The sequence below is a fragment of the Salmo salar genome, chromosome 11, assembly GCF_965601325.2.
Source record: "Salmo salar chromosome 11, fSalSal1, whole genome shotgun sequence".
Classification (NCBI taxonomy): Eukaryota; Metazoa; Chordata; class Actinopteri; order Salmoniformes; family Salmonidae; genus Salmo; species Salmo salar.
In genome coordinates, this window is record NC_138301.1 from 106,358,327 (window position 1) to 106,384,564 (window position 26,238).

The 26,238-nt window shown below is 46.4% G+C and overlaps 1 protein-coding gene across 3 annotated transcripts in view; it reads left to right on the forward strand.

Annotated features, from left to right (window-relative positions):
* The window catches only part of LOC106563437 (leucine-rich repeat and calponin homology domain-containing protein 2), an 87,101-nt gene that overhangs the window by 45,198 nt on the left and 15,665 nt on the right, over window positions 1-26,238 (forward strand). The window contains exons 12-19 of one of the 3 annotated variants that reach the window (XM_014129007.3): window positions 4,528-4,596; window positions 12,740-12,802; window positions 13,279-13,327; window positions 13,656-13,694; window positions 14,094-14,231; window positions 18,750-18,800; window positions 18,932-18,995; window positions 23,901-24,007. In XM_014129007.3, the coding sequence (XP_013984482.3) occupies window positions 4,528-4,596; window positions 12,740-12,802; window positions 13,279-13,327; window positions 13,656-13,694; window positions 14,094-14,231; window positions 18,750-18,800; window positions 18,932-18,995; window positions 23,901-24,007 (580 nt within the window). The remainder of the gene's footprint in view (window positions 1-4,527; window positions 4,597-12,739; window positions 12,803-13,278; window positions 13,328-13,655; window positions 13,695-14,093; window positions 14,232-18,749; window positions 18,801-18,931; window positions 18,996-23,900; window positions 24,008-26,238) is intronic. The other 2 variants (XM_014129008.3, XM_014129009.3) reach the window with 2 other exon arrangements.

Sequence of the window (26,238 nt, forward strand, 5' to 3'; positions counted from 1 at the left end):
GAGCATAGTACAGAGAGTTCCTTGATGAAAACCTGCTCTAGAGCGCTCAGGACCTCAGACTGCGGCGAAGGTTTACCTTCCAACAGGACAACGACCCTAAGCACACAGCCAAGACAACGCAGGAGTGGCTTCCGGACAAGTCTCTGAATGTCCTTGAGTGGCCTAGCCAGAGCCCGGACTCAAACCCGATTTAACATCTCTGGAGAGACCTGAAAATAGCTGTGCAGCAACGCTCCCCATCCAACCTGACAGAGTTTGAGAGGATCTGCAGAGAAGAATGGGATGAACTCCCCAAATACCAGGGATGCAAACTAGTCACCTTTCAGCGAAATTCGCTGTTTTGAATCCAAAATAGGTGACCTACGTGATTTGTGTAGATCCGATGAGAAAAGTTTGGGGGTGGGGGGGATCAATACTGGCTGTAAGTGAATGACTGATATGCGTTTGGAGCAATGCTGTCTGTATCCAAGGCTCAGCCAATCGTTCACATAACAACAGAATGCAGCATGCGACTGAAGAGAGAAGAGACAACCAATTTGCTAGTTATAGCATCAGCGCGCGCTCTAGAAAGACAGCGGGAGAGTGGAAAGGCAGTTTGCCAGTTACAGCAGCGCGTCGCCTGAAAGATAACGAAGAGGTAGGTAGGCGAGAAGGCTGACCACGGAGACGGGGACGAGAAGGTGATGAAGCGTACTTAATCAGCTGTAACCTAAAAACAACTGGCATTTGGATGCGCTAACGTTAACCTAACCAATTCGCTATAGTATTAACTGGTGTACAACTCCTTGCCGTTCCTCAAGTTATAACGCATTATGTTAGTTGTTTACTGGACCCTGGCAATCTGTGTGAAATGTTAACTAGCTAACGAATTAACTGCTATCTGTGAACTGATGTTTTCCCTCTAAAGTATGTGGTTCATTTTCAGAATGAGAGAATTAGGTGAAAATGAGGCATTGCTTGTTAAGTATTGTAGCGACCCGCACAGACAGCTGTGTGTTGTGTTAGGCAATTAGTTGGTTGTGTTGTACTTACCAGCACCCAGTGTTCGCGGGGTCCGACATGCCAATCAACCTGCTAATTGCCAATCATGGGAATTCCTGGAATGTTCTGATGCCGGGCATCCTGGTGGTTGGCGGAGTGGCGTGGAGGGGGGTTGGGCAGGGGGATGGAGCATTGGAAGTTAAGACCGGGTTTAGCCATTGTTCATTCTCTTACGTCTGGGCTTTACAAGAGAAAGTCACGGTTGGTTTGTGGGGTATCCTTCATTTATTTGGCGTGGGCTACGGCCAAACAGTAGCCTGTGTGACATTGGGTTAATAAACCGTCAATTCGTAAACTCAATCCTCTGTCTGGACAATTGTTCCTTTATGATCTAGGTAGGTCATTACAGTATTAAGCAAGTGGATACAGGGATGAATTGTAGCTGGAGCTGGGCCTGGTTTAAGCTGGATGCCACTTTAGAGGTGAAAGGAACACCACACACTTTCCCTCTTTCTAACTTTTTCAATACAGTGGATAAAAAGGGGTATGCCAGGTGTACTCTGCCTGAAAGAGATCAATTATGCCAACAAAGGGTATCATGCTCAGCTGGCACATTGTAGAACCGATGTCCACAGTGTTGATGATCAGTTACTTGAGAAGGAGACCAAGTCAAGACGCTGGACCGGGTGGATTCAGTTTATAGTAAGGCAGTTTATTATGAGACAAAGATATTTGGCAAAGCGTGCACGGACTCCTTCGTTTAGCTCATAGGGAACTAGCAGAAGAGAGCCCCGAAACATAGTGTGCATCTAATTTATACAATGAAATGACAGTGTGTTGACGTTGAGTCTAGTAGGTCCGCTCTCCTGACTGGTCGATGAGTGGAGGGACGGTCCACTCTCCAGGTGGTGTCGACTTCCCATTGGCCCTTGGCAGTGTCCTTTGTCCTCGGAGTCCAACACACCTAAGTGTGTGTGTGTGTGGTGTGTGTGTGTGTGTGTGTGTGTGTGTGTGTGTGTGTGTGTGTGTGTGTGTGTGTGTGTATTTCTGGTAATTCGTGTCTGGGTGCTTGCGATATTCATGGAATGTTGTTCTTTACACCAGTGGTCAGTTCGTGTGGCTAGGATGCTTTCATGTCTTGACATTTTTGTGTGAGTGCTTAGTCCGCCATCAGTCTCTGGGTGTGGTCGTGAAACATGTTGTGCAAATGCCCTCCTTATATATCATTAGGTAAAACGTTAGATTATCTTTATTACAAATGGCAGAAAGTGTACAATGTAATAATGTGTAGCCCAAAGATACTGCTTTTGTTGTGTTGAATTCGACAGTAACACTTATGTGTGAGTGAGGGGGAACATTACATTTTTTATTTGGTGAATGTTATTTTTGCACACATTTAGCCTTGTGCACTTGATCGATGTCTACTATAGTGGCCACTATAATTGAGCAAAAATAGAATGCCTGTTTGTTTCATTCATACTTTAAGATGTTTTTTTCCCAAGTGCAATATTTGGATGTGTGTGGTCACAAATGTTCTATTATAAATGCTGTCATGGCTAACTGCAATATTAACGTATCGTTTCTCAAGACTTGAGTGTCATTTGCAATAAAGTCTAGGCAACAAATAACATTGGATTGCTTTATTTTCATTTTTAGCTGCGAGTTAGCTTAAACACTTTATTTTACACACAGACTGATCATGTGATCATGTAGATCATATTCATTGTTTAATTAGTTAAAACCTGCATTTCTCCCTAGCAGGGATTTTTTTTGAATGTTTTTTGAATGTTTACGTGCAAAAAGTGTCACCTTTTTGGGCCCTCACCAGTTTGCATCCGTGAAATACAGGTGTGCCAAGCTTGTAGTGTCATTCCCAAGAAGACTCGAGGCTGTAATCGCTGCTAAAGGTGCTTCAACAAAGTACTGAGTAAAGGGTCTGAATACTTATGTAAATGTCATATTTCTGTTTTTAATTTGTAATAAATCTGCAAAAATTTCAAAAACAGTTTTTACTTTGTCAGTATTGTGTGTAGATTGATGAGGGGAAAAATTATTTAATTCATTTTAGAATAAGGCTGTAACGTAACAAAATGTGTAAAAAGTCAAGGGGTCTGAATAGTTTCCGATTGCATTGTACACTGAACAAAAATATAAATGCAACATGTAAAGTGTTGGTCCCATGAGGGAGCGTGCAATTGGCATGCTGACTGCAGGAATGTCCACCGGCGCTGTTGCCAGAGAACTAAATGTAAATTTTTCTACCATAAGCCGCCTCCAACGTCATTTTAGGGAATTTGGCAGTATGTCCAACCGGCGTCACAACCGCAGACCACATGTATACATGTATGGTCTTGACCAGACTGCAGTGCGGCTTCAGTCGGCAAATGATCACCTTCAATGGTCACCTTCAATGGCATGCTGGAGATGTGTGCTCTTGACTGCTGAATCCCGGTTTCAACTGTACCGGGCAGATGGCGTCGTGTGGGCGAGCGGTTTGCTGATGTCAGTGTTGTGAACAGAGTGCCCCATGGCAGTGGTGGGGTTATGGTATGGTCAGGCATAAGCTCCGGACAATGAACGCAATTGCATTTTATCAATGGCAATTTGAATACACAGAGATACCGTGACGAGATCCTGAGGCCCGTAGTCGTGCCATTCATCTGCCGCCATCAACTCATGTTTCAGCATGATCATTCACAGCCCCATGTCGTAAGTGTCTGTACACAATTCCTGTAAGCTGAAAATGTCCCACTTCTTCCATGGCCTGCATACTCACTAGACATGTCACCCATTGAGCATGTTTGGGGAGCTCTGGATTGATTGTTTACGACATCGTGTTCCAGTTCCCGTCAATATCAAACAACTTCGCACAGCCTTTGAAGAGGAGTGGGACAACATTCCACAGGCCACAATCAACAGCCTGATCAACTTTATGTGAAGGAGATGTGCTGCATAAGGCAAATGGTGGTCACACCAGATACTGACTGTTTTTTCTGATCCACGGCCCTACTTTTTTTTAAGATATCTGTGACCATCGAATGCATATCTGTATTCCCAGTCATGTGAAATCCATAGATTATGGCCTAATGAATTAATTTCAGTTGACTGATTTCCTTAAATTAACTGTAACTTGGTAAAATCTTTGAAATTGTTTAATGTTGCGTTTTATATTTTTGTTCAGTGTAGCTTACTTACAATCAATAGTCAGTGAGAGCCAGCCATAGCTGTTGTAGACAGCAGGGGATATGTGAAGAGTACATGTTTTAATTTATTTTGTATTAGGCTATTCTATATTCTCTGCATATTGTCCATTGTATAGGCAGACCTTAGGTCCTTTCCAGACATTTTACTGCTCCTTTCTCTCCTGAAGTTACTCCATCACCACGCTCTAACTATCTCTCTTCTCGCTCTGCATCTAACAACCCTCCCCGTCATTTGTTCCCCTATTCTCTCCCCTTCTTCTCTCCCTGTTTCATCCATCTCCTGCTCCCCAACCTCGCCTCTTCCTTGGACCTGATTGATGCACACATAATGTGTGGCTACCAGACGACGGTCCTTAATTTGTAGAGCAGAGAGTCTAATTCATCGAAGGAGGGTTGCCGGCCGAGCACACAGGTAGAGAGAGATATACAGTACCAGTCAAAAGATTGAACACACCTACTCATTCAAGGGTTTTTCTTTATTTTTGTACTATTTTATACATTATAGAATAATTGTGAAGACATCAAAACTAGGAAATAACACATGGAATCATGTAGTGAGATACTTCAAAGTAGCTACCCTTTGCCTTGATGACAGCTTTGCACACTCTTGGCATTCTCTTAACCAGCTTCACCTGGAATGCTTTTCTTGAAGGAGTTCCTACATATTCTGAGCACTTGCTGGCTGCTTTTCCTTCACTCTGCAGTCCAACTCATTCCAAACCATCTCAATTTGTAATGGTTTTTCTTTAGAGAAGTAGAGGAGTCAGGCGCAGGACACAGGGATCAATGTAAACAAACGTGTTTACTTGAAAAATTCGATAAATCTTCTCATAGAAAAATACATATCGCGGAGAAACACCTCCAACCACACAAAACAGAAAACAATCACCGACAAGACAAACAGGAAATGCAGAGGTTTAAATAATGAACATAATTAGGGAAAATCAAAAACAGGTGTACACAATAAAGACAAAACCAAACAAACAGTGAAACATCGATCGGTGGCAACTAGTAAGCCGGTGACGTCGACCACCGAATGCCGCCCGAACAAGGAGAGGGGCCGACCCGCCCGTGCAGGTCTCTGAAGATCTCATCCACAAATGATTGGAAGACGGATGGAGCATTCATTAACCCATACGGCATGACGAGGTACTCATAGTGCCCAGAAGTGGTGCTAAATGCCGTCTTCCACTCATCCCCTCCCCTGATACGCACCAGGTTGTACGCGCTCCTGAGGTCCAATTTTGTGAAGAAGCGCGCCCCGAGCAATGACTCTGTCATACTGGCGATCAGAGGCAGCGAGTAACTGTATTTAACAGTGATCTGGTTCAAACCTCGATAGTCAATGCACGGGCGTAAACCTCCATCCTTCTTCTTCACAAAAAAGAAACTTGAGGAGACAGGTGAAATGGAGGGCCGAATGTATCCCTGTCCCAGAGATTCAGCGACATATGTTTCCATAGCCGCCGTCTCCTCCTGTGACAGAGGATACACGTGACTCCTGGGAAGTGCAGCGCCCTCCAGGAGATTTATCGCACAATCCCCCGGTCGATGGGGTGGTAATTAAGTCGCCTTCCTTTTACAGAAGGCGATTGCCAAATCGGCGTATTCGGGAGGAATGTGCATGGTGGAAACCTGGTTTGGACTTTCCACCGTAGTGGCACCTAAGGAAACACCTAAACACCTCCCCGAACACTGACTGGACCATCCCTTGAGAACCCTCTGTTGCCACGAAATAATAGGATCATGAGAAGCCAACCAGGGAAGACCCAACACAACGGGAAACGCAGGAGCGTCAATCAGAAAGAGACTAATACTCTCTTCATGACTCCCCTGCGTTACCATAGCAATGGGAGCTGTGACCTCCCTAATAAGCCCCGACCCCAACGGACGACTATCTAGGGCATGTACAGGGAAGGGAACATCAACAGGAACAATAGGAATCCCTAATCTATGGGCTAAGGACCGATCAATAAAGTTCCCAGCTGCGCCTGAATCTACTAGCGCCTTATGCTGGGAATGCGGGGAAACCCCGGAAATCCTATAGATAACCACATGTGAGCAACAGGGGGGTCTGGGTGAGTCCTGTGCCTACTCACCTGAGATGAACCACCAGTGTTCCGCCTACCACCTCGACTCCCTGGAAAACCTCCCCAGCACCGACCAGCAGTGTGCCCTCTGCGGTCACCTCTAGTGCCTGGAATGGTCTCCCCTCCGGTCTCCCTAGTACCAGCCCCTCCCAACTCCATAGGAGTTGGATCTAAGGGATTGGGGGATGGAACCAACGGACCCCGATCCGGACGTCCGCGGGAGGCCAGCCGATTATCCAGCTGGATCGATAAGTCCACCAGCTGGTCCAGGTGGATGGTGCTGTCCCTGCAGGCTAGCTCCCTATGGACGTCCTCTCGCAAACTACACCTGTAGTGATCGATCAGGGCCCGTTCATTCCATCCCGCACCAGCCGCCAGAGTCCTAAAGTCCATTGCAAACTCCTGAGCGCTCCTCATCTCCTGTCTTAAATGTAACAAGCGCTCTCCCGCCGCTTTCGGGCAGTATTTGATCATCCACCGGAAGGGAGAGCGGCGGGAGAAGTCCTCCAGAGTCGGGCCTTTCTCTTCCCAGATGGCGGTGGCCCACTCCAGGGCTTTACCAGTCAGACAGGAGATGAGAGCGCTCACTCTCTCGCTTCCCGAGGGTGCCGGCTGGACAGCCGCCAGGTAGAGCTCCAGCTGGAGTAGGAACCCCTGGCACCCGGCAGCTGTTCCATCATACGCTCCTGGGAGCGAGAGCCGAATCCCACTGGATACAGACGGAGGATGGGTAGAAATGTGTTCATCAGGAGGTGCGACTGGTGGTGGTGTGGCTTGACGGGACATCTTTTTCTCTCCACTCTCTCCATGGTCTGCAGCACGCAATCCATGGCAGTCATGAGACTCTGAATCATGCTCGCTTGCTGCTGAACGCGCTCCTCTATATGAATCGGAGGGCTGGCTGCTCCTGCTGACTCCATGCTGGTCGGTGATTCTGTAATGGTTTTTATTTAGAGAAGTAGAGGAGTCAGGCGCAGGACACAGGGATCAATGTAAACAAACGTGTTTACTTGAAAAATTCGATAAATCTTCTCATAGAAAAATACATATCGCGGAGAAACACCTCCAACCACACAAAACAGAAAACAATCACCGACAAGACAAACAGGAAATGCAGAGGTTTAAATAATGAACATAATTAGGGAAAATCAAAAACAGGTGTACACAATAAAGACAAAACCAAACAAACAGTGAAACATCGATCGGTGGCAACTAGTAAGCCGGTGACGTCGACCGCCGAATGCCGCCCGAACAAGGAGAGGGGCCGACCCGCCCGTGCAGGTCTCTGAAGATCTCATCCACAAATGATTGGAAGACGGATGGAGCATTCATTAACCCATACGGCATGACGAGGTACTCATAGTGCCCAGAAGTGGTGCTAAATGCCGTCTTCCACTCATCCCCTCCCCTGATACGCACCAGGTTGTACGCGCTCCTGAGGTCCAATTTTGTGAAGAAGCGCGCCCCGAGCAATGACTCTGTCATACTGGCGATCAGAGGCAGCGGGTAACTGTATTTAACAGTGATCTGGTTCAAACCTCGATAGTCAATGCACGGGCGTAAACCTCCATCCTTCTTCTTCACAAAAAAGAAACTTGAGGAGACAGGTGAAATGGAGGGCCGAATGTATCCCTGTCCCAGAGATTCAGCGACATATGTTTCCATAGCCGCCGTCTCCTCCTGTGACAGAGGATACACGTGACTCCTGGGAAGTGCAGCGCCCTCCAGGAGATTTATCGCACAATCCCCCGGTCGATGGGGTGGTAATTAAGTCGCCTTCCTTTTACAGAAGGCGATTGCCAAATCGGCGTATTCGGGACGAATGTGCATGGTGGAAACCTGGTTTGGACTTTCCACCGTAGTGGCACCTAAGGAAACACCTAAACACCTCCCCGAACACTGACTGGACCATCCCTTGAGAACCCTCTGTTGCCACGAAATAATAGGATCATGAGAAGCCAACCAGGGAAGACCCAACACAACGGGAAACGCAGGAGCGTCAATCAGAAAGAGACTAATACTCTCTTCATGACTCCCCTGCGTTACCATAGCAATGGGAGCTGTGACCTCCCTAATAAGCCCCGACCCCAACGGACGACTATCTAGGGCATGTACAGGGAAGGGAACATCAACAGGAACAATAGGAATCCCTAATCTATGGGCTAAGGACCGATCAATAAAGTTCCCAGCTGCGCCTGAATCTACTAGCGCCTTATGCTGGGAATGCGGGGAAACCCCGGAAATCCTATAGATAACCACATGTGAGCAACAGGGGGGTCTGGGTGAGTCGTGTGCCTACTCACCTGAGATGAACCACCAGTGTTCCGCCTACCACCTCGACTCCCTGGAAAACCTCCCCAGCACCGACCAGCAGTGTGCCCTCTGCGGTCACCTCTAGTGCCTGGAATGGTCTCCCCTCCGGTCTCCCTAGTACCAGCCCCTCCCAACTCCATAGGAGTTGGATCTAAGGGATTGGGGGATGGAACCAACGGACCCCGATCCGGACGTCCGCGGGAGGCCAGCCGATTATCCAGCTGGATCGATAAGTCCACCAGCTGGTCCAGGTGGATGGTGCTGTCCCTGCAGGCTAGCTCCCTATGGACGTCCTCTCGCAAACTACACCTGTAGTGATCGATCAGGGCCCGTTCATTCCATCCCGCACCAGCCGCCAGAGTCCTAAAGTCCATTGCAAACTCCTGAGCGCTCCTCATCTCCTGTCTTAAATGTAACAAGCGCTCTCCCGCCGCTTTCGGGCAGTATTTGATCATCCACCGGAAGGGAGAGCGGCGGGAGAAGTCCTCCAGAGTCGGGCCTTTCTCTTCCCAGATGGCGGTGGCCCACTCCAGGGCTTTACCAGTCAGACAGGAGATGAGAGCGCTCACTCTCTCGCTTCCCGAGGGTGCCGGCTGGACAGCCGCCAGGTAGAGCTCCAGCTGGAGTAGGAACCCCTGGCACCCGGCAGCTGTTCCATCATACGCTCCTGGGAGCGAGAGCCGAATCCCACTGGATACAGACGGAGGATGGGTAGAAATGTGTTCATCAGGAGGTGCGACTGGTGGTGGTGTGGCTTGACGGGACATCTTTTTCTCTCCACTCTCTCCATGGTCTGCAGCACGCAATCCATGGCAGTCATGAGACTCTGAATCATGCTCGCTTGCTGCTGAACGCGCTCCTCTATATGAATCGGAGGGCTGGCTGCTCCTGCTGACTCCATGCTGGTCGGTGATTCTGTAATGGTTTTTATTTAGAGAAGTAGAGGAGTCAGGCGCAGGACACAGGGATCAATGTAAACAAACGTGTTTACTTGAAAAATTCAATAAATCTTCTCATAGAATAATACATATCGCGGAGAAACACCTCCAACCACACAAAACAGGAAACAATCACCGACAAGACAAACAGGAAATGCAGAGGTTTAAATAATGAACATAATTCGGGAAAATCTAAAACAGGTGTACACAATAAAGACAAAACCAAACAAACAGTGAAACATCGATCGTTGGCAACTAGTAAGCTGGTGACGTCGACCGCCGAACGTCGCCCGAACAAGGAGAGGGGCCGACTTCGGCGGGAGTCGTGACACAATTGGGTTGAGTTCAGGTGATTGTGGAGGACAGGCCATCTAATACAGCAGTCCATCACTCTCCTTCTTGGTCAAATAGCCCTTAGACAGCCTGGAGGTGTGTTGGGTCATTGTCCTGTTGAAAAACAAATAATAGTCCCACTAAGCGCAAACCAGATGGGATGGCGTATCGCTGCAGGATGCTGTGGTAGCCATGCTGGTTAAGTGTGCCTTGAATTCTAAATAAATCACTTACAGTGTCACCAGCAAAGCACCCCCACATCATCACACCTCCTCCTCCATTCTTAATGGTGGGAACCACACATGCAGAGATCATCAGTTGACCTACTCTGCATCTCTCAAAGACATGGTGGTTGGATTTGGACTCATCAGACCAAAGGACAGATTTCCACTGGTTTAATGTCTATTGCTTGTATTTCTTGACCCAAGCAAGTCTCTTCTTATTGGTGTCCTTCAGTAGTGGTTTCTTTGCAGCAATTCGACCATGAAGTCCTGATTCAGGCAGTCTCCTCTGAACAGTTGATGTTGATGTGTTTGTTACTTGAACTCTGTGAAGCATTTATTTGGGCTGCAATTTCTGAGGCTGGTAACTCTAATGAACTTATCCTCTGCAGCAGAGGTTACTCTGGGTCTTCCTTTCCTGTGGCGGTCCTCATGAGAGCCAGTTTCATCATAGCGCTTCATGGCTTTTGTGACTGCTCTTGAAGAAACTGTCAAAGTTCTTGAAATGTTCCGCATTGACTGACTTTCATGTCTTAAAGTAATGATGGACTGTCTTTTCTCTTTGCTTATTTGAGCTGTTCTTGCCATAATATGGACTTGGTCTTTTACCAAATAGGGATATCTTCTATATACCACCCCTACCTTGTCACAACACATGAAGAAAACAAAATAACCTTTAACAAGGCACACCTGTTAATTGAAATTCATTCCAGGTGACTACCTCCTGAAGATGGTTGAGAGAATGCCAAGAGTGTGCAAAGCTGTCATCAAGGCAAAGGGTGGCAAATATAAAATATATTTTGATTTGTTTAACACTTTTGTGGTTACTACATGATTCCATATGTGTTATTTCATAGTTTTGATGTCTTCACTATTATTCTACAATGTAGAAAATAGTAAAAAATAAAGAAAAACCCTTGAATGAGTAGGTGTGTCCAAACTTTTGACTGGTACTGTATGTGTGACAGAGTGAGATTTTGAAAGCTAAAGGAGGGGGATGTATGTATGCAAGACTCAGGTGGTGTGTGTTAAATTGTTTTGAAATGTTTCTGTGCCTGAAACGACACATTTTTGTCTTATTGTGAAATGACATGTATGCACACCATTAGAGCAGTGTTTATTGATTATGGTCCTGCAGACACACATTTTAGTTTTTGCCCTAGCACTACACAGCTGAATCAAATGATCACCTCAGTCATGAAGTCAAGTTTTGATTACTTGAACCAGGTGTGTAGTGCTAAGGCAAAAACGGGACCAAAATTAAGACACACTGCATTAGAGATATTGTCTGTTGGTCTCCAGGTCTTAAATCCACCTGAACCCATACCATGACCGTCTGAACACACTGTGCCTGCAAAGAAAAACAGAGAAATTATACTAATCCTTACTTATGAACTGGGTGGTTCGAGTCCTGAATGCTGATTGGCTGACAGCCGTGGTATATCAGACTGTATACCCAGTGGTGTAAAGTACTTAAGTACAATACTTTAAATTACCTCTTAAGTTGTTTTTTTGGGGTATCTGTACTTTACTTAACTATTTATATTTTTGCCAAATTTTACTTTTACTTCACTACATTTCTCATGAAAATGATGTACTTTTTACTCCATACATTTTCCCTGACACCCAAAAGTACCTGTTACATTTTGACAGGAAAATTGTCACATTCACACACTCATCAAGAGAACATCCCTGGTCATCCCTACTGCCTCTGATCTGGCGGACTCACTAAACACAAATGCTTTGTTTGTAAATGATGTCTGAGTATTGGAATGTGTCCCTGGCTATCCGTCAATAAACAAAAGAAAGAAAATTGTGCCATCTGGTTTGCTTAATATAAAGAATTTGAAATGGTTTATACTTTTACTTTTGATACTTAAGTACATTTTAGCAATTCCATTTACTTTTGATACTAAAGTATATGTAAAACAAAATACTTTTAGACTTTTACTCAAGTAGTATTTTACTGGGTGACTCACTTTTACTTGAGTCATTTTCCATTAAGGTATCTTTTAGTTATGACAATTGAGTAAGTATGACAATTGAGTTATTTTTCCACCCCGGGTATGACAACATTTATTCAAATCAAATGTTATTAGTCACATGCGCCAAATACAACAGATGTAGACCTTACAGTGAAATGCTTACTTACGAGTCCCTAACCAACAATGCAGTTAAAAAAATATATAATACGGATAAGAATAATAAAATAAAAGTAACAAGTAATTAAAGAGCAGCAGTAAAATAACAATGTGGAGACTATATACAGGGGGGTATCGCTACAGAGTCAATGTGCAGGGGCACCGGTTAGTTGAGGTAATATGTACATGTAGGTAGAGTTATCTATGCATAGAGTGACTATGCATAGATGATAACAACAGAGAGTAGCAGCGATGTAAAAGAGGGGGGGCAATGCAAATAGTCTGGGTAGCCATTTGATTAGGTGTTCAGGAGTCTTATGGCTCTAATTACATTGGTAACCAGTTTATAATAGCAATAAGGCACCTCGGGGGTTTGTGATATATGGCCAATATACCACAGCTAAGGGCTGTGTCCAGGCACTGCTTTGCATCGTGCTTAAGAACAGCCCTTAGCCGTGGTATATTGATCATATACCACACCTCCTCTGGCCTTATTGCATCCTCTGTTTACCTGTCCAGGTTCCTCAGTCACTCTGGCAGCTCCAGCAGCAAACAGAGGTCCCCCTGCCAGGCCATCCGCAGGTACGTACGTACAGCACAGCTCTGCCTAAACACATGACTTCTGCCCCTCACTGCTCTGACAGGTGACTACTGTATACCGTATCAACGAGACCATGGTTCAGTTGCATTAAACTAATCAGTTTCCTGGGCACAGGTCAAGTTTAGTCATGGACTAAAAAGTATTGTCCATTCATGCTCTGTTGAAACTGGCCCCATGACTGATGTTATAGGATGTTGTCATAGTTTAGTTATTACGATGAGTAATTACTATGAAAAGAGTATGAGTAGGCACAAATCATACTGTATGATGATGATGATGATGATGAGTAAGGTGTTTAAAGTAAAAACTCCATTGTGTCTGTCTGGTGTTATTTATTGTTGGCTGTCTTCTAGTGTTGAGCCAATTTCTCCAGTAAACTGTAAATAAGGCTTACATGAATGTAAGTTTGTATGTGTGACACAGAGTGAGTCAGTGTGTTTTCCTGTCTCACTCGCAGTGCCTCCCTGGATGAAGGGGGCAGTGGACCGTCAGTGCTAAGTGGGCAGGTAAGGAACTGGACTTTCTGTACCTTCTGTTTTCTACAGGAAACAAGCAATTCATTATTTCCATTTGTGCAAGTAATACTAGCAATAATTTCTTTCTTTTCACTCATTAATCTCATCTGCAAAATTCAGTCATATTTTCAGTTTCACTTTTAAAGTGTGTGTGTGTGTGTGTGTGTGTGTGTGTGTGTGTGTGTGTGTGTGTGTGTGTGTGTGTGTGTGTGTGTGTGTGTGTGTGTGTGTGTGTGTGTGTGTGTGTGTGTGTGTGTGTGTGTTGTTTTGGTGTCGGTTTCACTCCTATTTTTCTTTCTCTCTGTCTTTCTCCGGAAAGGACCCTGACTTCACAGACGATGACACAGCTTTCTCTGAGGTCACCCATTTCATTCATGCCTTTGTTTTCTCACCCTCATCATCATGCATGTGATGATGAATGTGTGTATCCCACAGGAGGTTGGTGGCACCTTAATTAGGTAGAACGGACTTTTGGTAATGACTGGAGCGGAATCAGTGGAATGGTATCAATTGGTTTCCAAGTGTTTGATGCCACTCCATTTGCTCCATTCTTATGAGCTGTTCTCCCCTCAGCAGCCTCCACTGGTGTGCATGTGACCTTGTTACCTTTAGTGATGTAAGGGGAGGCTTTAGTCTTCATCTCTTTATATTGAAGGCTTGTGCTGCTTAAGCAAAGTGTTTTTTTGTCCATTATTGCATTGTCATTTGATCAGTACAGTGTCCAGTACCTTGGCCTTTCATCTTTGTCTTTCTTCAGCCGTCCTCTTCCTGCTCTTTCGATGGCAGTCTAAAGTCAGAGTCTGACACAGAGCCAAAATGGCCAGAGGTTCCACCCGTACTCAACCAGAACGAGGAGCGCAGGAGGAACAAGTATCTGAGGAAAGATTATCTAAAGGTATGAAACCATGACTTTCACAATGCAGTCTTACTTACTTGAAGCCTTGGCCATCAAAAGCAGCTTTCCAGCATACTAGGTACTGGGTGATAAAAAAAAAAAGAGTTTTTAGTGAGACTGCCTAAAGAAGTTTAATTTGTTTTATTGTTGGACATAAAAGACTGTAAAAATACCAGCAAATCAATTCCAAGTGATTTTAGTTTTGGAAATCTGTTCCACGCATATAGAGAGATATGTGATTGTATAAAAATGTAAGCAAGGTTTGAAATGATTATGTTTTAGTCCACAATGTCACGTCCTGACCAGCAGATGGAGCTGTTGTTGTAGTTTTGGGGTCAGGACGTGGCAGTCTTGTGTGTGTGATTGTTCTGTGTTGGTCTTGTGACTCCTGATCAGGAACAGCTGGGGATCGTTGTTCCTGATTGGGAGTCATATATGTAGGAGTATGTTTGTCACTTGGTTTTGTGGGTAGTTGTTTTTGCACTGCGTGTTGTGTGCCTGCAGAACTGTAGCGGTCACTTTGTTTGTATTGTTAAGTGGATGCTCTACTCCTTTATTTTAATTAAAGATGAGTATTCACATACCTGCTGCGCCTTGGTCCATTTCTACAGAAGACAGCCGTTACAGAACTACCCACCAAAGGACCAAGCAGCAGAAGAGGAGGAAGCCACAGGAGAAGAAAATGGAAGAATGGACCTGGCAGGACGAAAGAAAATTCTGGGCGGACAAGTTAAGGGAGCTAAGGGAACCCGAGAGGCAGCCCCAAGATTTTTTTTGGGGGGGGCACACGGGTAGTTTGGCCAGGCCAGGGAAGAGCCGTAAGCCAGCTACCCGTGACTACAGGGAGGTGCGTACGAGGTGGAGGGCGTCATGTTACGCTGAGGTGCGCACCATCTCGCCTATACGGACGCACAGCCCACTTCGCCCAGTACCAGCGCCCCGCAGGTGCCAGGGCAAGGGGAGCATCGAGCCGGAAGGGGTGATGCCAACCCTGCACTCAAGACCGCCAGTGCGCCCATCCGGTCCGGTGTTTCCCGCTAGACACACTAGCATGGAGGTGCGTGTCTCCAGGCTGGTACGTCCAATACCTGCCCCACGCATCAGGAGTCAACAGTCGTCATCAGAGCTGCCCGCCAGTCAACAGTCGTCATCAGAGCTGCCCGCCAGTCAACAGTCGTCACCAGAGCTGCCCGCCAGTCAACAGTCGTCGGAGTTGCCCGCCAGTCAACAGTCGTCGGAGCTGCCCGCCAGTCAACAGTCGTCGGAGTTGCCCGCCAGTCAACAGTCGTCGGAGCTGCCCGCCAGTCAACAGTCGTCGGAGCTGCCCGCCAGTCAACAGTCGTCGGAGCTGCCCGCCAGTCAACAGTCGTCGGAGCTGCCCGCCAGTCAACAGTCGTCGGAGCTGCCCGCCAGTCAACAGTCGTCGGAGCTGCCCGCCAGTCAACAGTCGTCGGAGCTGCCCGCCAGTCAACAGTCGTCGGAGCTGCCCGCCAGTCAACAGTCGTCGGAGCTGCCCGGACTGCGCTGAACTGCCGGAGTGGCCGGACTGCGCTGAACTGCCGGAGTGGCCGGACTGCGCTGAACTGCCGGAGTGGCCGGACTGCGCTGAACTGCCGGAGTGGCCGGACTGCGCTGAACTGCCGGAGTGGCCGGACTGCGCTGAACTGCCGGAGTGGCCGGACTGCGCTGAACTGCCGGAGTGGCCGGACTGCGCTGAACTGCCGGAGTGGCCGGACTGCGCTGAACTGCCGGAGTGGCCGGACTGCGCTGAACTGCCGGAGTGGCCGGACTGCGCTGAACTGCCGGAGTGGCCGGACTGCGCTGTTCTGCCGGAGTGGCCGGACTGCCCTGTTCTGCCGGAGTGGCCGGACTGCCCTGTTCTGCCGGAGTGGCCGGACTGCCCTGTTCTGCCGGAGTGGCCGGACTGCCCTGTTCTGCCGGAGTGGCCGGACTGCCCTGTTCTGCCGGGGTGGCCGGACTGCCCTGTTCTGCCGGGGTGGCCGGACTGCCCTGTTCTGCCGGGGTGGCCGGACTGCCCTGAACTGCCAGGGTGGCCAGACTGCCCTGAACTGCCAGGGTGGCCAGACTGCCCTGAACTGCCAGGGTGGCCAGACTGCCTGGTTCTGCCAGAGGTGCCCGCCTGCCCTGATCTGCCAGGGTGCCCGGCCTGTCAGGATCAGCCCGAGTGGTCCTCCTGCCCTCCGGTCCAGCCCGAGTGGTCCTCCTGCCCTCCGGTCCAGCCCGAGTGGTCCTCCTGCCCTCCGGTCCAGCCCGAGTGGTCCTCCTGCCCTCCGGTCCAGCCCGAGTGGTCCTCCTGCCCTCCGGTCCAGCCCGAGTGGTCCTCCTGCCCTCCGGTCCAGCCCGAGTGGTCCTCATGCCTTCCGGCCCAGCCCGAGTGGCCCGCATGCCTTCCGGCCCAGCCCGAGTGGCCCGCATGCCTTCCGGCCCAGCCCGAGTGGCCCGCATGCCTTCCGGCCCAGCCCGAGTGGCCCGCATGCCTTCCGGCCCAGCCCGAGTGGCCCGCATGCCTTCCGGCCCAGCCCGAGTGGCCCGCATGCCTTCCGGCCCAGCCCGAGTGGCCCGCATGCCTTCCGGCCCAGCCCGAGTGGCCCGCATGCCTTCCGGCCCAGCCCGAGTGGCCCGCATGCCTTCCGGCCCAGCCCGAGTGGCCCGCATGCCTTCCGGCCCAGCCCGAGTGGCCCGCATGCCTTCCGGCCCAGCCCGAGTGGCCCGCATGCCTTCCGGCCCAGCCCGAGTGGCCCGCATGCCTTCCGGCCCAGCCCGAGTGGCCCGCATGCCTTCCGGCCCAGCCCGAGTGGCCCGCATGCCTTCCGGCCCAGCCCGAGTGGCCCGCATGCCTTCCGGCCCAGCCCGAGTGGCCCTCCTGCCTCTCCGGCCCAGCCCGAGTGGCCCTCCTGCCTCTCCGGCCCAGCCCGAGTGGCCCTCCTGCTCTCCGGCCCAGCCCGAGTGGCCCTCCTGCTCTCCGGCCCAGCCCGAGGGGCCCTCCTGCTCTCCGGCCCAGCCCGAGGGGCCCTCCTGCTCTCCGGCCCAGCCCGAGGGGCCCTCCTGCTCTCCGGCCCAGCCCGAGGGGCCCTCCTGCTCTCCGGCCCAGCCCGAGGGGCCCTCCTGCTCTCCGGCCCAGCCCGAGGGGCCCTCCTGCTCTCCGGCCCAGCCCGAGGGGCCCTCCTGCTCTCCGGCCCAGCCCGAGGGGCCCTCCTGTCCCCCGGCCCAGCCCGAGGGGCCCTCCTGTCCCCCGGCCCAGCCCGAGGGGCCCTCCTGTCCCCCGGCCCAGCCCGAGGGGCCCTCCTGTCCCCCGGCCCAGCCCGAGGGGCCCTCCTGTCCCCCGGCCCAGCCCGAGGGGCCCTCCTGTCCCCCGGCCCAGCCCGAGGGGCCCTCCTGTCCCCCGGCCCAGCCCGAGGGGCCCTCCTGTCCCCCGGCCCAGCCCGAGGGGCCACTCGGGCTGGGCCACTCGGGCTGGGCCGGAATACACACAATTATATCCGTTTGGGCTTCTTGTGGTCAATTTGTAGTCTACAAATTATGTGTAATTGTGTTCTGGCCACCTGACCATCCGCTCCAGAAAAAAATTGTCCCGCGGCCGAATCTAGTTGACGATCCCTGTTTTAGATGCAGCACTTATGTCACGACTTCCGCTGAAGTTGGTCCCTCTCCTTGTTCGTTCGGCGGTCGACGTCACCGACCTTCTAGCCATTGCCGATCCACTTTTCATTTTCCATTGTTTTTGTCTTGTTTTCCATCACAACTGGTTCCAATTCCATCAACTACATGTTGTGTATTTAACCCTCTGTTCCCCCCATGTCCTTGTCCGTAATTGTTTGTTGTAGTGCTTGTGCACGGTATGCTGGTTTTTACCGGGTTTTGTTTGACCCATTTATTGTATTGTTCTGTTGACGGTGGTTTATGGTTATTAAACACAACCGTTGTAAATGAGTTTCCGCTCTCCTGCGCCTGACTTCTCTGCCACCAGTAGCATCACATTACAGCTTATGCCAAGAGCAAGCTCAAGTGTTTACCCCATGCATACCTCAATATGGCTCTGCTACATGGCTGGAGTTGTAGTTGTGAACATATTATTAAAGGTTTCATTTTCCCCACTGTATGAAATTAACAACTTTTCTTTCACAGGCTGGAACAAATACATCCCAGACTGTCCAGGGAGGTAGACGACAAATGGCTGTATTCTACTATACAGAACAAAAATATAAACGCAACATGTACAGTGTTGGTCCCATGTTTCATGAGCTGCAATAAAAGAAGGGGGGGAAAATTCATTCTGATTGGCTGGGCTTGGCTCCCAAGCCAATCCATAAATTAGGGCCTAATTTATTTCAATTGATTTCCTTCTATGAACTGTAACTCAGTAAAATCTTTGAAATGTTTGCATATTGCGTTTATACTTTTGTTCAGTATATATGAGAGGATTCAGCTAGAAGCGTACCCCAGGTTCCAGGCTAGATCATGGAGTAAATATCTTTCTTGATGTGTCTTCTCTTACAGTACAAGTGCCAGAGTGCCCGAAGAAACTCCTGTGGGAATGACGAGTGTGAGGTGTGAATTGCTATTCAATCAAATGCACAGTAAAATCGCATTCATCCAAATTATATTAGTACATACTTAAGCAAATATCAAAATTGTCTGATCTATCTTTCCGATAAACTTGTAATGTATTTTGTCTGCAGGAGGGGATGCGGAATGCTGATTTCAGCAGCACCCTCACAGTGTTTGGTCTGAAGCCAAGATCAGGTAAGCCTGAATTAATTCAATCTTTCAGCGGTTACAGTCATTCCTTATCTGGCTTTTATTTATGAAGTGGCACACCTACAATCAACATATTTCAATGTCTTCAAGTTAAGGTATTTAACCCGTTAAATAACTTTAAAACAGATAACATGGAGCAATGAGCTTGAACATGTTGTGCAAGTATGAGGCGTGGTATATAATTAATGGCATTCTAGAAAGTAATAGAGTGATTCTGTGTAAGTATGGACCTGTTACAGCTTGTCCCAAGCATGGTGATACATTTGTTTATCACACCCCTTGACTTTTTCCAAATTTTGTTATGTTATAGCCTGAATTGATTCAATTGAGATTTTGTGTCACTGGCCTATATACCCCATAATATGAAAGTGGAAATATGTTTTTAAATTGTTTTACAAATTCATAAAAAATGAAAAGCTGTGATGTCTTCAGTCAATAAGTATTCAACCACGATGTTATGACAAGCCTAAATAAGTTCAGGAGTATAAATGTGCTTAACAAGTCACTTAATAAGTTGCATGGACTCACTCAGTGTGCTATAATAGTGTTTAACATAGTCATTCAAAAATATCTAATCTCTGTATCCCACACATACAATTATCTGTAAGGTCCCTCAGCTGAGCAGTGAATTCCAAACACAGATTCAACCACATAAACAAGGGAGGTTTTCCAATGCCTCGCAAAGAAGGCATTGGAAAATTGGTAGATGGGTAAAAATATAAAAAGCAGACATTGAATATCCCTTTGAGCATGGTGAAGTTATTAAAACTTCTTCGAGATCGGTGTCCCTTCCACGGGACGGTTGAGATAAGGTAGGCTAATGCGATTAGCATGAGGTTGTAAGTAACAAGAACATTTCCCAGGACATAGACATATCTGATATTGGCAGAAAGCTTAAATTCTTGTTAATCTAATTACACTGTCCAATTTACAGTAGCTATTACAGTGAAAGAATGCCATGCAATTGTTTGAGGAGAGTGCACAATTTTGAACATGAAAAGTTATCAATAAACAAAATTAGGCACATTTGGGCAGTCTTGATACAAATATTTTAACAGAAATATAATGGTTCATCGGATCAGTCTAAAACTTTGCACATGCACTGCTGCCATCTAGTGCCCAATATCTAAATTATAACTGGGCTGGAATAATACATTATGGCTTTTCTTTTGCATTTCAAAGATGATGGTACAAAAACAATAGAAACGAACGGTTGGTTTTTTCTTTGTATTATCTTTTACCAGATCTATTGTGTTATATTCTCATACATTCCTTTCACATTTCCACAAACTTCAAAGTGTTTCCTTTGAAATGGTATCCTTACGAGGTTATTTACACTTTGGATGGTGTATCAATACACCCAGTCACGACAAAGATAGAGGCATCCTTCCTAGCTCGCCGAAGAGGAAGGAAACCACTCAGGGATTTAAAACAGTTAGAGTTTTTAATGGCTGTGTTAGGAGAAAACTGAGGATGGATTGACAACATTGTAGTTACTCCACAATATTAACTTAAATGACACAGTGAAAAGAAGGAAGCCTGTACAGAATACAAAATATTCCAAAACATGCATCCTGTTTGCATTAAGGCACTAAAATAGAACTGCTAAAAATGTGGATGGGTGAGAAAAAATATATTTAATCAATTTTGAATTCAGGCTGTAACACAACAAAATGTGGAATGAGTCAAGGGGTCTGAATACTTTATGAAGGCACTCTGCAATGTCAACTGTGTGTCAAGCATGTGCCTCAGTGCTAGAGGTTGAATTTTCTTGTGGGAGGCTCTGTTTAAAAGTGCAATCTGTGATTGCTACATACATTTATGGACTTTTCCAGGGGAAAGCTATGATCCCTTATTGATGTCACTTGTTAAATCCTCTTCCATCAGTGTAGATGAAGGTGAGGACAGGTTAGAGAAGGATTTTTAAGCTTTGAGACAATTGAGAAATGGATTGTGTATGTGTGTCATTCAGAGGGTGAATGGGCAAGACACACAATGTAAGGGCCTTTGAACAAGGTATGGTAGCAGGTGCCAGGCACACTGGTTTGTGTCAAGAACTGCAACACTGCTGGGATTTTCACGCTCATCAGTTTCCCGTGTGTATCAAGGATGGTCCACCACCCAAAGGACATCAGACAACTTGTCACAACTGTGGGAAGCAATGGAGTCAACATGGGCCAGCATCCCTGTGCAATGCTTTCAACACCTTGTAGAGTCCACGCCCCAACTAATTGAGGCTGTTCTGAGGGAAAAAGTTGGTGCAACTCAATATTAGGAAGGTTTTCTTAATGTTTTGCAGTGGTGTAAAGTACTTTAAAGTACTACTTAACTGCCCTGACAAATTGAGGCTGTTCTGAGGGTGGGGGTGCAACTCAATATTAGGAAGGTGTTCCTACTCTTTGGTTTACTCAGTGTGTACCCATTCATTCTTGAAGAATAATGTATAAATGCCTCATAAGCTTAGTTCTACTGTCGTATTTGCTTTTTTACTCCATTGTTTGTAAACAATGTCATCGTAAACAAACACTGTATAGTTTCAAAACATGGTTAAAACTATCATTTTGATCTCATGGTCAGTCCTTGCATCCATAGCTCTGTCTATGAATTTGAGAGTGGTTACATTTCTCCAGCCCCATCCCTCAGCTGTTTACCAATTCAGTGGCAGGGTGACTGCTTTGTTTGAATCACAGATTTCCCTTTTAACAAAATATAAAATAGAGAAGATAAACTATTAATGGGTGTCAGCTATCCAACAAACAGGAAAATGGTGTCCCTGTCAGAGTTGCAATCTGTCCTGCACTCCCGGTCAATCACTGGACCTTTGACCTTAGTTCCTGATTACTTTGTCTCTGTTGCCATGATAACAATGATGTGTGAGATGACCTTCTCAACTTTCCTTCCAAGAAAAAGTGGAGGAGTTCAGTGGAATTTTCATGGTATTTCACTATTAATAAATGGTTTACAAAATCCAAGAAATGTGGTGTTGAACCCACAGAAAGGACACTAACATTCTGACCACATCGCCCGCGTCGTGTGCGTTGCAAAATAAATGTGTACAACATGTTATTCAATCATTGCACCCACACTGCTCGCGCGCGTCAACGAGCGTTTGCATAGCCAGGCGCTAAAATAGAACTTGGTTCTATTTGTGATGCTTGATGCGCTGCAAGTCCCGCCTCTCCCATCTCCTCATTGGTTCTTAGGAGCACATACTCATGTGCGTGATTGAAAGATGAACTGAGGTCCACACGCCAGTCCAGTTGATGGTGGAAATACACCTTAAAGTTGGTTGCCACCATATATTCCAAATGAGGAGAAGAAGCCTGGAAGGAGGAGAGATGACTAGAAACTATTCGGTTGACCGTTTTATGTATGGATTAATTGTTGGAGTAGAGGACCTTGTGCATTTCAGGTAAAATAACAACTCCACGTTTATATCCCAGGACAAATTAGCTAGCAACAGCAAGCTAGCTAAATAGGACAAATTAGCTTGCAACTGCAAGCTAACTAGCTAAATTAATATAGTTGGTTCAGAGTTCATTTTGATATTTCAAACTGGGTGTCCTGATCGCGTCTGGTGTGTGTGGACAAAATCAACATGCGCGTAATGGAGCACACTCTCGAGCAGTGTGGTCAGCATGTAAGGAGATTTCCTTAGAAGTAGTTATAGTATAATTAGTACATAATGCTATACACTGAGTATACAAAACATTAGTGGTGGAAAAAGTACCCAATTGTCATACTTTACTAAAAGTATAGATACCTTAATAGAAAATGACTCAAGTAAAAGTAAAAGTCATCCAGTAAAATACTGCTTGATTAAGTCTAAAAGTATTTGGTTTTAAATATACTTAAGTATCAAAAGTAAATGTTATTGCTAGAATATAGTTAAGTATCAAAAGTAAAATCATTTCAAATTCCTTATTAAGCAAACCAGACAGCACCATTTTCTTGTTATTTTAATGTGTGGATAGCCAGGGGCACACTCCAGCACTCAGAAATGATTTACAAACGAAGCATGTATGTTTAGTGAGTCCACCAGGTCAGGGGCAGTAGGATGACTAGGGATGTTCTCTTGATAAGGGCGTGAATTGGACCATTTTCCAGTACTGCTAAGCATTCAAAATGTAACGAGTACTTTTAGGTGTCAGGGAAAATGTATGGAGTAAAAAGTACATTATTTTCTTTAGGAGTGTAGTGAAGTAAAAGTAAAAGTTGTCAAAAATATAAAAAGTTAAGTACAGATACCCCGAAAAACATGTTAAGTAGTACTTTAAAGTATTTTTACTTAAGTACTTTACACCGTTGCAAAACATTAAGAAAACCTTCCTAATATTGAGTTGCACCAACTTTTCCCCTCAGAACAGCCTCAATTCGTTGGGGCGTGGACTCTATCTACAAGGTGTCGAAAGCATTGCACAGGGATGCTGGCCCATGTTGACTCCAATGCTTTCGACAGTTGTGTCAAGTTGGCTGGATGTCTTTTGGGTGGTGGACCATTCTTGACACAGACAGGAAACTGTTGTGTGAAAAACCCAGCAGTGTTGCAGTTCTTGACACAAACCTGTGCGCCTGGCACCTGCTACCATACCCTGTGAAACTGACGGTTATGGATGAAGACAGTCATGAAAATAACTGTCACAACCGTTTTTAAACAGGGTTTCCCATACTCTGTCAAAATTCCATGACCATCACAGCCCTAGTCTGAAAGTTACAATTATTGTTGGAAGGAAGACTGTGATTATGGTCAGTAAAAGGTCTAGACTCTGATCTCATCTCTGCATTGCTCAATGGTATTCCCAGAGGTCCATTGTTTGAAAGTTCCCTAAATGTGTAATTTCAGTGATTTCTGTAGGTCACAACCTATATGTTTCTTATATGTTGGTGTAGCGTTCTGTCGAAGCAGCCGTCAAGAGTCATCAGACCCCAGTTTCACCATGAGGAGAAAGATGGAACACCTGAGGGAGGAGATGGAGCAGATTGGCGTCCTACGGCAGGTCAGGACACTCCGAAAACACCAGATGACAAACAATGACTAAAATACCATCACCAATAATAATAATAATTTGGGGGAGTGCTTATATTTGTCCTTTTATACACATGTGTGTAATGGATTGTTTTTTTTTGCATATCTAAACTCCCCCTGAGGCACCCGCAGGGAATGGGGCCAGGCTCGCCATTGTAAAGCTCCCCTGGAGCAATTAGGGTTAAGTGCCTTGCTTAAGGGCACACCGGCAGACTTTTTCACCTTGTCGGCTCTGGTATTCGAACCAGCAACCTTTTGTTTACTGGCCCAACGCTCTAACCTTGAGTAATCCGATTAGACTTGGAACAGTCCTTTTCATTCTCCACGAAATTTACTGAATCCTTTATAAAATATGTGTCAAGAGTTTTAAGGACAATCAGCAGCTATTCATCAGGTGTGAACAAATTCCTCTTGTATTGGCAGAGTTGACAGGAGAATGTATTACTGTAATTCTAAGATGTTTTCCTCATCTGATGAGACTTGAATGGGCTATTTCATGTTTTCCTCAGAATTCTCAACGTGTCACTACTTGTTCTTCGAGACAGCTCCAGGTAGTGTTGGGCTTTCGACAGCATCCCAGTGGGTCCCTCAGGGCTCCCCAGAAGCATGCACATTGCACGCCCACATTTATATGGAGCTGTGGAGTGAAATACTTGAAGTTAAATATATCTGTTATACAGTTGAAATCGGAAGTTTACATACACTTAGGTTGGGGTCATTAAAACTCGTTTTTCAACTACTCCACCAATTTATTGTTAACAAACTATAGTTTTGACAAGTTGGTTAGGACATCAACTTTGTGCATGACACAAGTCATTTTTCCAACAATTGTTTACAGACAGATTATTTCACTTATAATTCACTGTATCATAATTCCAGTGGGTCAGAAGTTTACATACACTAAATTGACTGTGTCTTTAAACAGCTTGGAAAATTCCAGAAAATGATGTCATGGCTTTAGAAGCTTCTGATAGGCTAATTGACATAATTTGAGTCAATTGGAGGTGTACCTGTGGATGTATTTCAAGGCCTACCTTCAAACTCAGTGCCTCTTTGCTTGACATGGGAAAATCCAAAGAAATCAGCCAAGACCTCAGAAAAAAATTGTAGATCTCCACAAGTCTGTTTCATCCTTGGGAGCAATTTCCAAACACCTGAAGGTACCACGTTCATCTGTACAAACAATAGTGTGCAAGTATAAACACCATGGGATCACGCAGCCGTCATACAGCTCAGGAAGGAGACGCGTTCTGTCTCCTAGAGATTAACGTTCTTTGGGGGGCAAGTGTAAATCAATCCCGGAACAACAGTAAAGGACCTTGTGAAGATGCTGGAGGAAACAGGTACAAAAGTATCTATATCCACAGTAAAACGAGTCCTATATCGACCTAACCTGAAAGGCCGCTCAGCAAGGAAGAAGCCACTCCTCCAAAACTGCCATAAAAAAGCCAGACTACGGTTTGCAACTGCACATGGGGACAAAGATCGTACTTTTTGGAGAAATGTTCTCTGGTTTGATGAAACAAAAATAGAACTGTTTTGCCATAATGACCATCGTTATTTTTGGAGGAAAAGGGGGATGCTTGCAATCTGAAGAACACCATCCCAACCGTGAAGCACGGGGGTGGCAGCATCATGTTGCGGGGGTGCTTTGCTGCAGGTGGGACTGGTGCACTTCACAAAATAGATGTTATCACAAGGAAGAAAAATTCTGTGGATATATTGAAGCAGCATCTCAAGACATCAGTCAGGAAGTTAAAGCTTGGTCGCAAATGGGTCTACAAAATGGACAATGACCCCAAGCATACTTCCAAAGTTGTGTCAAAATGACTTAAGGACAACAAAGTCAAGGTATTTGAGTGGCCATCACAAAACCCTGACCTCAATCCTATAGAAAATTTGTGGGCAGAACTGAAAAAGTGTGCGTGAGCAAGGAGGCCTACAAACCTGACTCAGTTACACCAGCTCTGTCAGGAGAAATGGGCCAATATTCACCCATCTTATTGTGGGAAGCTTGCGGAAGGCTACCCGAAACATTTGACCCAAGTTAAACAATTTAAAGGCAATGCTACCAAATACTAATTGAGTGTATGTAAACTTCTGACCCACTGGAAATGTGATGAAAGAAATAAAAGCTGAAATAATTCTCTCTGCTATTATTCTGACATTTCACATTCTTAAAATAAAGTGGTGATCCTAACT